Genomic DNA, 13349 nt, shown 5'->3' with positions numbered 1-13349 from the left:
TTTTGGAGAGAAAGATAACCTTCTTGACTCTGTGCTGATTTAGACTCAACAAAGGGTAAAGATCTCTGCCTGAAAAAAACCCACAACAGAACACCAACCAAAGACTACAACAAAATGCCTTTATCTCAATCTTTCCGCTATCAAAACAGTGTTAATGAGCACAAATTATAGAGTACAGAATCTTCTCTAATGAAATGTACGTATGGACACAGCAGCAAAAGTGAATGACACAGCGAGCAAAGCAACAGGTCAAACAACAGCAGCAGCAAGAACAGCGATCAGCATACAACGTCTTCAACAGTTCTTTCTTTCTTTATTTGGTGTTTAACGTCGTTTTCAACCATTCAAGGTTATATCGCAACGGGGAAAGGGGGGAGATGGGATAGGGGAAAAGGGGGAGATGGGATAGAGCCACTTGTTAATTGTTTCTTGTTCACAAAAGCACTAATCAAAAAATTGCTCCAGGGGCTTGCAACGTAGTACAATATATGACCTTACTGGGAGAATGCAAGTTTCCAGTACAAAGGACTTAACATTTCTTACATACTGCTTGACTAAAATCTTTACAAACATTGACTATATTCTATACAAGAAACACTTAACAAGGGTAAAAGGAGAAACAGAACCGTTAGTCGCCTCTTACGACATGCTGGGTAGCATCGGGTAAATTCTTTCTCGTCCCAACTAATATGGGACTCCCCCTAACCCGCGGGGGGTTCTTCAACAGTTGAATTCGACACATTAACAATGAAAATGCCAGTAAAAACACATTCATAGTCATGGCAGTATCAGAGAGGAAGCAGTCTTGTCACAACATACAAATAAACAAACTTACCAGAAAAACAATAACAAGCTAGCAGAAGCTTTGTCCCTGCAGACAAAACTAAAATGTCAAAGAAAATTAACAAGACGCTATCAGTAACACACAGAAGCAAAGTAATTCAGCTGGCTAAATATTCATGAGAGCTAACTAAATGCACTCGTCAGATAAACTGTAACTTGTAGAAAAAACTTTTGAAATGGGACAAGAATACAAGGCTGTAACAAAATTAATTATCATCCAGTTCCCTTCCTCACAGAATCCTACATGTCTACCCACGACTTACAGAACCCTTGGGCAAGACAGTACTCATCAGTATCAAAGGCAATGGCTGAAGTACAAAAGTCCCTCGTGTTTGAGAAATGAAAAAACAAAAAACAAGCACTACTTGTTATCAATGAATAATGAATAAATGATTCTTTCTTTATTTGGTGTTTAACGTTGTTTTCAACCACGAAGGTTATATCGCGACGGGGAAAGGGGGGGGAGATGGGATAGAGCCACTTGTCAATTGTTTCTTGTTCACAAAAGCACTAATCAAAAATTTGCTCCAGGGGCTTGCAACGTAGTACAATATATGACCTTACTGGGAGAACGCAAGTTTCCAGTACAGAGGACTTAACATTTCTTACATACTGCTTGGCTAAAATCTTTACAAAAATTGACTATATTCTATACAAGAAACACCTAACAAGGGTAAAAGGAGAAACAGAATCCGTTAGTCGCCTCTTACGACATGCTGGGGAGCATCGGGTAAATTCTTCCCCCTAACCCGCGGGGGGTAAATAAATGATTTACCAATAACATTTTGGAGTATGGTTAAAACTATTTTGTTTTTTGTTAACAGAAATGCCCACACACACAGCCACAAGCACCTTCAAACCCCATACTGAACACACAGAAAAGCAATTTCTGTCCTTCAACTGCTGTGACAAAGCAAAACTAATGCCCTAGACTCTACAATGTGAATTCAAAGTAAAAATCAAACGTTTTACAGAAGGGTTAACTACATGTACAAACAAAGAACTGAAAATGTTTCATGTTCAGCCAACATGAATTACTAAAATCAACACGACTTAACAAACAAAACAAACAAGTCACACTTGCAAGAATCTCCCTTCCTGTGTAGACAACCAAGCTACCTACATGGAATAAGAGCACCCCTTCAGTTCCACTTGGACACATACCAAACATGTACAGCCCGGCTGCCTTTTGGGATTCTTTTTTTTTTAATTCACAACACTTATATCAATCAAAAAGAAAGAAAAAATTCATTCTCCGCAGGCTGTTGATTAAAGGCATGTGTCTGAGTGGAGGGCATTGCTTTTATCCCCTGTGAAGCCTGGACAGACCTATAGTGGTGTACACGTATCATCGTTTACACTGGAAGGAAAGATTCTTTAAATAAGCTCAAGAGGTGTTCCGATAACTCATCATAACACTCAGTCATAGAACCCCAAGCAATACTGCCAAGTGGACTAATCATGGGTGTTCTGAAACAAGCATATGAAAAAAGCATCATTTAAAGTCAAACATGATAAAAAGGTTTCATGTGAACATCCGCAAACAGCATTTTTTAAGGATATATATACATGTAAATTCCAGCCAATCTCATGAGAATGCTGCGGCATTTTGGGGGGCACTTAAAGCCTATTTGACAATTCTGACACTTCGTGTCAACTCATCAAACAAGAACAAACATATACAATGGTAAAATTGACACGAGGCCCCTCCGATGTGAGGACACCTGTAAATAAAGGACACCTGTAAATAAAGGACACCTTCTGTTCTCCCTTTGTCTATCATCTAAATTTAGATACACCTGTCATGATAGGCCACCTGCAATGTAGGGACACTTTCTGGCCGGTCCCAAGGGTGTCCTTTCATCGCAGGTACCATTTTATAACAAATTGCAAGCTTTTTGCTGCGGCAGTGCAGAACTCGGGTCAATTTACTTCTGCTTCCAAAAGAAGACCCACAAAACGCTGACCAGGCTGAGAAAAGTTCAATTCCTCACTGTGAGGTATTCTATAGCACCAATTGAATTTTTGTTTTTTTTTAAATATTTTGTTTAAGACGTACAAAACACAACACATCATTTTCAGACACTATGATAATTACCGAGTTTCCTGCCTGTACACAACCAGAGCTGTCAGAGTCGAACTGTGACTCAAAGTACAAATATTCAAAATAGTATAAAACAAAACAAATGTCACCACACGAATACTGCTTGTTCAGCATCAAAGTCATCATGAAAGTCGCTTAAATAAATAATGTCCTGCCCAAACATCATATCAACATTTCCCCCGAAAGCGGCGTATGGCTGCCTGAATGATGGGGTAAAATCGGTCATACACCCACTTGTGCATAAACATGAGTGAACGTGGGAGTTTCAGCCCATGAACAAAGAAAAAGAAATCAACATTTAGCGTGAAACCCCCTCAACCACACATCAATAACATTCTTCTATCCCACTCACTTCCTTCAATCTCTCAATCTACTCTCCACCACTTCCTATTATCAATACAGTGGCATCCCATCAACCACACATCAATAACATTCTTCTACCCCTCTCACTTCCTTCAATCTCTCATTCTACTCTCCACCGCTTCCTATTATCAATACAGTGGCATCCCATCAACCACACATCAATAACATTCTTCTACCCCACTCACTTCCTTCAATCTCTCAATCTACTCTCCACCACTTCCTATTATCAATACAGTGGCATCCCCATCAACCACACATCAATAACATTCTTCTACCCCTCTCACTTCCTTCAATCTCTCAATCTACTCTCCACCACTTCCTATTATCAATACAGTGGCACCCCATCAACCACACATCAATAACATTCTTCTACCCCACTCACTTCCTTCAATCTCTCAATCTACTCTCCACCGCTTCCTATTATCAATACAGTGGCATCCCATCAACCACACATCAATAACATTCTTCTACCCCACTCACTTCCTTCAATCTCTCAATCTACTCTCCACCGCTTCCTATTATCAATACAGTGGCACCCCCATCAACCACACATCAATAACATTCTTCTACCCCACTCACTTCCTTCAATCTCTCAATCTACTCTCCACCGCTTCCTATTATCAATACAGTGGCACCCCCCTTTTAAGACCCCCCTGTTTTAAGACTGTTTTCAAAGATTTTCTCTACTTAGAGTCTGTACATTTACCTCATTGTAACTGTAAGACTCACTCCTTTTTAAGACTTGATTTTGAAAGATTTTTTAAGGTCTTAAAAGGGGGGGGGGGGGGGGTACCTGTGTATTATTATTAATTGGCCCCTTTTGTTATTTGACTGAGAAGTAAGGCAGATTGTAACATCAGCATGAATACTTTTTGCTGCATACAAGTACTTTCTGCCTGTCTGTCATTGTCCTTGACACAAACGCACACACTCTGGCACCACCATAATGCTGACACCACCATAATGCCGGCACCACCATAATGCTGGCACCACCATAATGCTGACACCACCATAATGCTGACACCACCATAATGCTGGCACCACCACAATGCTGGCACCACCATAATGCCGGCACCACCATAATGCTGGCACCACCATAATGCTGGCACCACCATAATGCTGGCACCACCACAATGCTGGCACCACCATAATGCTGGCACCACCACAATGCTGCATATGTGGCGGTGTCCAAATCAAAATTAGGTATTTTCAGCAGGCCTCGTAATTACCAGGAAAATAGTTTGTTTACAAACCAAACAGCCCCCTCAATCCCTCTGCTTTCTAAATCTTGTTTGATGTCTTTCCCTACAGCTACACAGGACACATACTCACACCTATCCATACACAGCACAAGGAAAACCAAGAAGGAAAAAAAAGAAAAGAAATCACAATGCAAAGATTTCCACTTCACCGAAACTGAGCATCCTATGCATGTTGCTCTTCAATTTTGAGTGAAAGAAAATGTCAACAAACCCCCACACCTCATCCAAACAAGGGCAGCCGGTGATCGACACACGTGTCCTCAGACAAATCTTCACAACACCCCCACACCTCATCAAAACAAGGGCAGCCGGTGATCGACACACATGTCCTCAGACAAATCTTCACAACACATGAAGTCTCAGATCTGCCTTCACTCTCAATCCCATGAAAACCATCACAAAGAATTCTTGACTCACATAGAAACCACTCCTCATTTTAAACACAACCACATGCACAACACACACACAGGCACCACAATGACAAGAGAAATCAAGTCCTCCCACTCAGTAAGAACGCTCAAATCAAGTCCTCCCACTCAGTAAGAACGCTCAAATCAAGTCCTCCCACTCAGTAAGAACGCTCAAATCAAGTCCTCCCACTCAGTAAGAACGCTCAAATCAAGTCCTCCCACTCAGTAAGAACGCTCAAATCAAGTCCTCCCACTCAGTAAGAACGCTCAAATCAAGTCCTCCCACTCAGTAAGAACGCTCAAATCAAGTCCTCCCACTCAGTAAGAACGCTCAAATCAAGTCCTCCCACTCAGTAAGAACGCTCAAATCAAGTCCTCCCACTCAGTAAGAACGCTCAAATGCACACACACAGGCACCACAATGACAAGAGAAATCAAGTTCTCCCACTCAGTAAGAACGCTCAAATCAAGTTCTCCCACTCAGTAAGAACGCTCAAATGCACACACATACAACACACACACAGGCACCACATTAAGAAGAGAAACAAAGTCCTCCCTCTCAGCAACTACATTCAAACACACACACAGGCACCACATTGAGAAGAGAAATAAACTCCACCCTTCTCAGTAAGTACGCTCAAAATGCTGGTCAGGGTTGGGGGCCTTGGTAGGCGCAGGGTGGGGGACGTTGCGTACTGGCGGGTGCGCTTGTCGCCGTGGCGGCGCCAGATACTCAAACATGGACGTTGTGTGTCGCGACAACATAGGCGTTAGAGGCGCAGGTTCCGGATCCATCCAGAAAAAGTCATGGTTCAGTGCTTCATCCGAATTGACCCGCCTGGACGGGTCGAGAGCGAGCAAGCGATCGAGGAGGTCGAGCGCGTAGGCATCCTTGATGTAGAAACGTAAGCGTTCTTTGACCTTGCGCTTGAGACCTTTGGGGAGTTCGATCTTGTTGTAGAGCTCCAGTTTCTCCACTCCAGGCCACACCTGTCAAAACACATTCATTTTAATATCAGCACACTCCTTTCATTCTAGAACTTACCAGCCTTTTGACAATCAATGTACAGGGGAACCCCCCTTTTAAGACCTCCAAAATCCTGAGAAAATCGGGTCTTAAAAAAGGAGCGAGTCTTAACATGGGGGTACATTTACAGAGGTTATGAAGAGAAAATCTGAAAAAGCAAGATCTTAAAAAAAAAAGGGGGGGGGGGGGGACTTAAGAGGGGGGTTTCTCTGTACACAAAAGGCCCACAACATAAAAAAATGGCTAAATTACAACACTCACAGACATTACTCAGCACCGCCTTTTTGTGGACAATAAGGGAGAGCAGGTTATCTCTAATTTTGTACTTACAAGAAACTCATCATGAAGAACCATAGAGGGGGAGATTGGACAGAAGGGCATTATCAAGCTATGAAGACATGCCGATACTCTTTATACTTTGGCAAGACAACATGTATGCTTTTTAGAACACAACAGACTATCTGCTTGCTTTATTAAAGACCAAACTAACGAACTCGACTTCTTCCTACCCTTGCCACGATTCTTTCTCTCTCTCGCGCACAGACATTTACGTAATACAATTTTTAACCTTTGCTTGAATTTGGTTATGATCTGGTTCAGCAGCTCCCCTTAATGGTTAATGTAGCAGGACAAAGCCTCTCCATAAATCAATTGTTGATCCTTTCGCGCACAAATCGCATCCACATAGGTTTAGTTACTAAGTCAAACGGATATTACAATATTCAACGTCCTCATTTGCTGAGACAGGGTACAACAAAGAGCATCCTGTTTTTGTTACCTTGACAAAAATTCTTACAAAAAGTGTCTGGGAATTCAAATTGACAACGCTCATAGCACATACAACTGAAATAACTCAGTAAAACTAAAAGCCTTTTCTTTGCACAAAGGGGGGTAATCAAAGAATCTTTGATTATTCTTACAATAAACTCATCATGGAAAAACATAGAAGATTACAGTATTGGCATTAACCCAGAGTTACCGGTATTTTACCAGTTAAAATGAGAAAATACCGGAACAAAAATGGCTGCCGGTATGACCTACCGGTTGATTCTGAACTACCGATCTTTTTCGCTGGTTAAACAACAAAACCAGTACTCTGAGTTGGACTCTTACTGGTTCCGATGACCAGCCTACTGGTTTTTTTCTGGACAGTTCGCATCATAAAAGTTTGCGTACCGGTTTGAAAACATTCTAGCGCCATCACTGAGATTAGACAGAAGGCCATGCATTTGCACCCTTATTAAACACAGAAGACATGCTAAAGCAAGAAGGACATTTTACAAACAAACAAAATTCTTTCAAAAAGTGCTAAGGAGTTCAAAATTCCAAATAGACATCGCTCATACTCATAGCACATGCAACTGAAATTGAGATAAATTACTAAAAGTTCACTCTGGAAGATTATTTTTCAAACAAACAAAAATACTCACCTCAGGAGTGATGGAGCCACAGAGCTGTGCAATCAGCGTCAGCTGATTCTGCTCCGTGGTGCCTTGCATGATGGGACTGCGTGTCCACATTTCCGCCATGATGCAACCGGCGCCCCACTGGTCGATGGGAGTGCTGTAGTTTCTCTCGCCCAGCAGCAGTTCTGGCGGCCGGTACCACAGCGTCACCACTCGGTTTGTGTACCTGTTGGGCTGGCCTGAAGGGATCAAAATCAAAATTACAAAACATTCATGCAAATCATGCTGAAGAAGACTCTGCAAGAATCTTCAATTCCATATAAACAACACTTGGCCAAGGGGGGAGGGATCATTGTTTCTCATTGCCTAGCCAATCCTATTTATTCATCCCCAACCTAGAACTTTTTGTACCCTTCCAACAACAACAATGATTTAGAAAATGACAAAACTCTATTTTGCAGACTTTACAAGGAATAAATACTGCCTGTTTCCACTCAGTATCCCAATTCAATGATAACAGACACACCCATCAAAAAGACAAGCTCACACAAACTGCAACAAAAGCACTGTCCCTGTCAAGTTATTACACACACATTATATATTCTCTCTCTCATGCACATACATATGCAGAAAACTCTTACACATCAAGGCAAGTGTAATATTTCAGCCAGAATAACAACACTTCACCACCGATAAAGAATCTACCAAACACTCACGGGAGGTAACACTGTACGCCCGGGCCAGGCCAAAATCGGCCAGTTTGAGCACGCCCTGTTTGGTGATGAGGATGTTTGCCGCCTTCATGTCACGATGCAGGATCTTGTTGCTGTGGATGTAGAACAGGCCGTTCATCAACTGCTTCATCACTTGTTTGATTTCAGCCAAGGTGAAGGTCACGCTGATGTTGCTGAGCAACCCCGCAAGGTCGTGCTCACAGAACTCGAAGACCAAGTAAAACGTACTCTTGTACCTGTTGTAGTTAGAAGCTGGCGAGAGGAATAATAAAGAGAATAATTCAGTATGTGACCTACATGATTCAGAACTTTACTTTACTTGGTGTTTAACGTCGTTTTCAACCACGAAGGTTATATCGCGACGGGGAAAGGGGGGGGAGATGGGATAGAGCCATTAATTGTTTCTTGTTCACAAAAGCACTAATCAAAAAATTGCTCCAGGGGCTTGCAACGTAGTACCCAATATTGACGGACTGTGTGATGATATCTTCTGCTATTGTCTGTTGAGACAGTGATATCAAAATCGAGACCGGAGGTCGAGATTTTGATATCACTGTCGAAACAGACCAATAGCAGAAGATATCATCACACAGTCAGTCAATGTTAGATATATTGCTAATTCTCTGGACATTTTGTATTTACTGTAAAGAAATTTCAAAAGTATTTGTCTCAGTTTTGGCTGTTCCGTATCCCTCCCTCTGATTATTATTTCTTTTTGTTCACTCTTTTCTTGTACTTTTCAGTATTTCAAAATGTCTTTTGTTTCAAAAAGTCTTTAGTCACTTGCTCAACTGAATTCTGGGATCATTACATTTTCATATATATTTGTTTGTTTTTAAATGTAGGTGTTTTTGTTTTTGAAGTGGGGAAGCAATAAAGAGGTTGTCGATATCAAAACTGATATCGACGGAAATGTCGTCGTTATCACTTTTGCACTGAGCTCAGTTTTGCCCAATTGACCAATGGAAATCCACGGAACATATGAAATAGCAATATTACAATATATGACCTTACTGGGAGAATGCAATTTCCAGTACAAAGGATTTAACATTTCTTACATACTGCTTGACTAAAATCTTTACAAACATTGACTATATTCTATACAAGAAACACTTAACAAGGGTAAAAGGAGAAACAGAATCCGTTAGTCGCCTCTTACGACATGCTGGGGAGCATCGGGTAAATTCTTCCCCCTGACCCGCGGGGGGTACATGATTCAGAAGATAATTCACAAACAACTGAACTACAAAAAAGGGTTTTCAGTATTCTAAGATTTATATGAAGAACACGACCACCAACAAAGACAAAGTTGCTTTGCTAGAGTCACTTACCACTTCTCATGACACCAAGACACAACCAGATGCAAATTTATGAGAACAAAGCCTTATGTATTTACGTAGTTGCAACAAGAAGCTACTGTCTGAGAAAACTCACAGAGTGACAAACACACACACACACTTTACACCCAGCAAATAAGCCCTGTGTATGCAAAAATCAAAGATTTTTTTTTTTAAAAGTCTTACATCTTGAAGAACAAATTTCCTTGAGACTAACAACATTGACGTGATCCAGAAGCTGCAGAATTTTGATCTCTCTCAAGGCTGTGATGGGAAACTGAAACACAAGTACAGAACAGGACAATCAGAACAAGTACAGAAACTTCTGCCTGTCATAACTCATACTGAGACAGGCCCAAAGTGTTCCTTCTTACAAGGGTTCTTATTGCCTTTAATTTGATCAATATCACATGGGGGGCTTGAGTCAAAGATTACACACAATAGACAGCTAAACTGAAATGGTTGGGAAAAGCGGTCATATTCATAAAACTTAAAAGCCTACTTGAGCACAAAAAAACAACATCTATGGGAGTTGCAGTCATGAATGCAGAAAAAAAGGTGCACACGCATATACACACACTACAAAGTATAAATAACATAAGGAAAAAACAACTAAGATAACTGAAATGACAATTCATCCAAACAACTGAATACAACTAATATGAGACGTATTGAGAGAGTAACAACGGACAGTAACACTTAGTAACAGACTAATATTGTGATAAAGAATACTGACCCCTTCCTTTTCATTGTCCATCAACACCTTCTTCATGGCAACTACTGTCTTTGTTTTTTTGCAGCGAGCTTTGAACACCTCCCTGCAAGTGCAAAGCGACATTGTGTTATACTGTGTAATCAATTAACCGTGCACACACAACTCAACAGATAACTTTGCAAAACCCATTTAAAACAGTGCTGCTGTAAGTCTTGTGCAACAATATGCAATACCGTAGGAACCTGATTCAGTCTCTGCCTGAGCCGCGGGTCACCTGAGAGCAAGTTTCTACACGTTGAATTTGCTTTGTACTATTTTAGAGTCAGGTACACCCTGCTTAGGAAGTTCCACTGCACGAGACAAAAACCCTGCTGAGTACGTTTTAACTGTAAAAACTAAGATTGAGACAAGTAGTACTGACTGGTGTGATGAACCGGGTACATGACATAAGCTCGAACGACAAAAGCTCGAACGACAAAATCTCGAACGACAAATGCTCGAATGGACAAATGCTCGACGCGACAAAAGCTCGACGCGACATATGCTCGAACGACAAATGCTCGAATGGACAAATGCTCGACGCGACAAAAGCTTGACGCGACATATGCTCGAACGACAAATGCTCGAATGGACAAATGATCGACGCGACAAAAGCTCGATGCGATAAAAGCTCGAATGACATAAGCTCGACGCGACAAAAGATCGAACGTGTCTGTGCGTGTCCTTGTCGGTGTTATTTTGCCTTGTCTGTTTATTTTGTGTTATTCTAACATCTGTCTAAGAGAGAGAGAGAGAGAGAGAGAGAGAGAGAGAGAGAGAGAGAGAGAGAGAGAGAGAGAGAGAGAGAGAAAAGAAGAAAAAAAAAGAACGAAGAGAAAAAAGAAGGGGGAAGATCGTGTCGGGGTTTAGATTTGTCAATGTTATTATTTTGATTTAGCCCGGGATTGACTGTTTATCAGGAAAGGTTCAGGTAAGCGGCACGGGCAGATGGACGACTGTTTGTTTGCTTGCTGTGAGTTTGTTTGTTTGTTTGTTTGTTTGTTTGTTTGTTTAACGCCCAGCCGACCACGAAGGGCCATATCAGGGCGGTGCTGCTTTGACATATAACGTGCGCCACACACAAGACAGAAGTCGCAGCACAGGCTTCATGTCTCACCCAGTCACATTATTCTGACACCGGACCAACCAGTCCTAGCACTAACCCCATAATGCCAGACGCCAGGCGGAGCAGCCACTAGATTGCCAATTTTAAAGTCTTAGGTATGACCCGGCCGGGGTTTGATTCGAACCCACGACCTCCCGATCACGGGGCGGACGCCTTACTAGCACTAGGCCAACCGTGCCGGTCCCTTGCTGTGAGTATCAATTCAGAAATAAAGTTAAACTTGTTTAAACCAACAACGTGATATCAAACATATTTAGTCAATTTGTCGCTCGAAATCCAGCAGCGTGCTTACAACAACACAACAACAACAACAACAGCTCGAAATCCAGCTGCGTGCTTACAACAACAACAACAACAACAACAACAACAACAACAACAACAACAACAACAACAACAACAACAACAACAACAACAACAACAACAACAACGTGATATCAAACAAATTTAGTCAATTTATCGCTCGAAACTAGAACAACATCACCGTGACAGTTTCAGATATGACGTTATCAAAGTAGTTTTGACAGCATCATTCTACAGTTCGGTCGAGCTTCTGTCGTTCGAGCATATGTCGCGTCGAGCGTTTGTCGCGTCGAGCATTTGTCCGGTCGAGCTTATGTCGTTCGAGCATATGTCGCGTCGAGCTTTCGTCGCGTCGAGCATTTGTCCATTCGAGCATTTGTCGTTCGAGCATATGTCGCGTCGATCTTTTGTCGCGTCGAGCATTTGTCCATTCGAGCATTTGTCGTTCGAGATTTTGTCGTTCGAGCTTTTGTCGTTCGAGCTTATGTCGGACACCGGATGAACCAACTGCAAATTAACCTCTCCTGCTTTTGCCCTCTGCTGGGGGAGATTTGATCAAACTCAAAAGGAGTGACTAAAATGTAAATAGGGAATATCTGTGACAAATTTGAAGACAAAAACCCTGTAAATTAGTAAAATGAGGAGAGAAGCATTCACAGGGCATGCTGGCTGGGAAAACAACATGTTTGCACAAACATTTGGTTACTTTTTATTTTACATCTAAACACCAATTTGAACCCAAGTGCTAGCTTGGAAGACAAAACAACAAAACTGTTAGTGTCTTTGAGTAGCACTAAAACTACACTATGTGGCATCGCTTCCAGGGGTTGAATTAGGGTGGGAAATGGTGTTTTGGTCATTCAAAAAGATTAAATATCAGATCCATCTGATACTGGTAACTGGAAGTATAGTACACACACGGTGTGACACTGGCACACACACTGCAGTTTTGATTCCAAGGTATAACTCTTCTTCTTCTTTACATTCACGAGGAAATCCCTCTACAGGGCAACGATCCTCATTTCCGTTGGTGGGCCTAATTTACCTAGAGTGAAAGATAAAGTGGATAGTGTACCTACGAAAATCAAAACAGTGGTGTGTTGGTAGGCAAGCTATTGCTTTTCGCTATTTGCCGTGGCGCCCGATTTCAGGCCCTGGCCTGAGGGGCTAGCCTACCACCCAGCGCTACCTAGCGCAGCAACTGGGTCCCGTCGACTAAGTATCTGTTGGACTTGCTGTATCGTCGATCAAGTGCTTTCAAACTAGCGTCTTTTCACCGGCGTCTTTTTAATCAATAGTTGTACAAGTTCTATACATGTATACTCCTGCCAGTCCCGCTGAAAAAAACAATGGCAATGTGATTCACTGATTGAGACGCTGACACATACCCGAATGTACCCTGGCCAATTTTAGCCAGTTTCTCGTATTTGGAGTCTTCATCACAATATGGATATTTCAAGTTTTCGTAGGGCGAAAATCGTGCACTTGACCCTCCAGCTGATGTTGACGAAGACATGGTGAAATTCCCCGCAAAGCTCCCCTTCGAACGGGGAAAGACTGCCAAACGAAACACACTTTACTTCCGGTAATTGATTTACAGTCTCGCAGTAAAGGCTTCACCTATTTTTGATTGGATTAAATAAACGTGTCACAAGGTCGTTTTATCCGGTAGTGTGAAGTATG

General features: G+C 41.9%; 1 protein-coding gene across 1 annotated transcript; it reads right to left on the bottom strand.

Annotated features, from left to right (window-relative positions):
• Positions 1-293: 293 nt before the first annotated feature.
• LOC138948436 (cyclin-dependent kinase 9-like) lies at positions 294-13240 on the bottom strand. Its single transcript, XM_070319971.1, has 6 exons — positions 13055-13240; positions 10223-10304; positions 9673-9763; positions 8132-8401; positions 7440-7654; positions 294-5972 (listed from the first exon to the last, which is right to left on the bottom strand). Exons 1-6 carry the CDS (start codon positions 13180-13182, stop codon positions 5607-5609), a joined length of 1152 nt encoding a protein of 383 aa, XP_070176072.1. The 5' UTR covers positions 13183-13240; the 3' UTR covers positions 294-5606.
• Positions 13241-13349: the final 109 nt, after the last annotated feature.

This window comes from Littorina saxatilis, linkage group LG15, assembly GCF_037325665.1.
Source record: "Littorina saxatilis isolate snail1 linkage group LG15, US_GU_Lsax_2.0, whole genome shotgun sequence".
Classification (NCBI taxonomy): Eukaryota; Metazoa; Mollusca; class Gastropoda; order Littorinimorpha; family Littorinidae; genus Littorina; species Littorina saxatilis.
This window is presented reverse-complemented; position numbering and strand designations above follow the sequence as displayed.

Bases quoted from the DNA above. Each gene is read 5' to 3' on its own strand.
- LOC138948436 (XM_070319971.1), bottom strand. From the start codon at position 13,182: ATGTCTTCGTCAACATCAGCTGGAGGGTCAAGTGCACGATTTTCGCCC. The intron at 10,305-13,054 runs GTATGTGTCAGC...TTGCACTTGCAG, and splicing joins ATTGGCCAGGGTACATTCGG to GGAGGTGTTCAAAGCTCGCT. The intron at 7,655-8,131 runs GTGAGTGTTTGG...TGATCCCTTCAG, and splicing joins GGCGTACAGTGTTACCTCCC to GCCAGCCCAACAGGTACACA.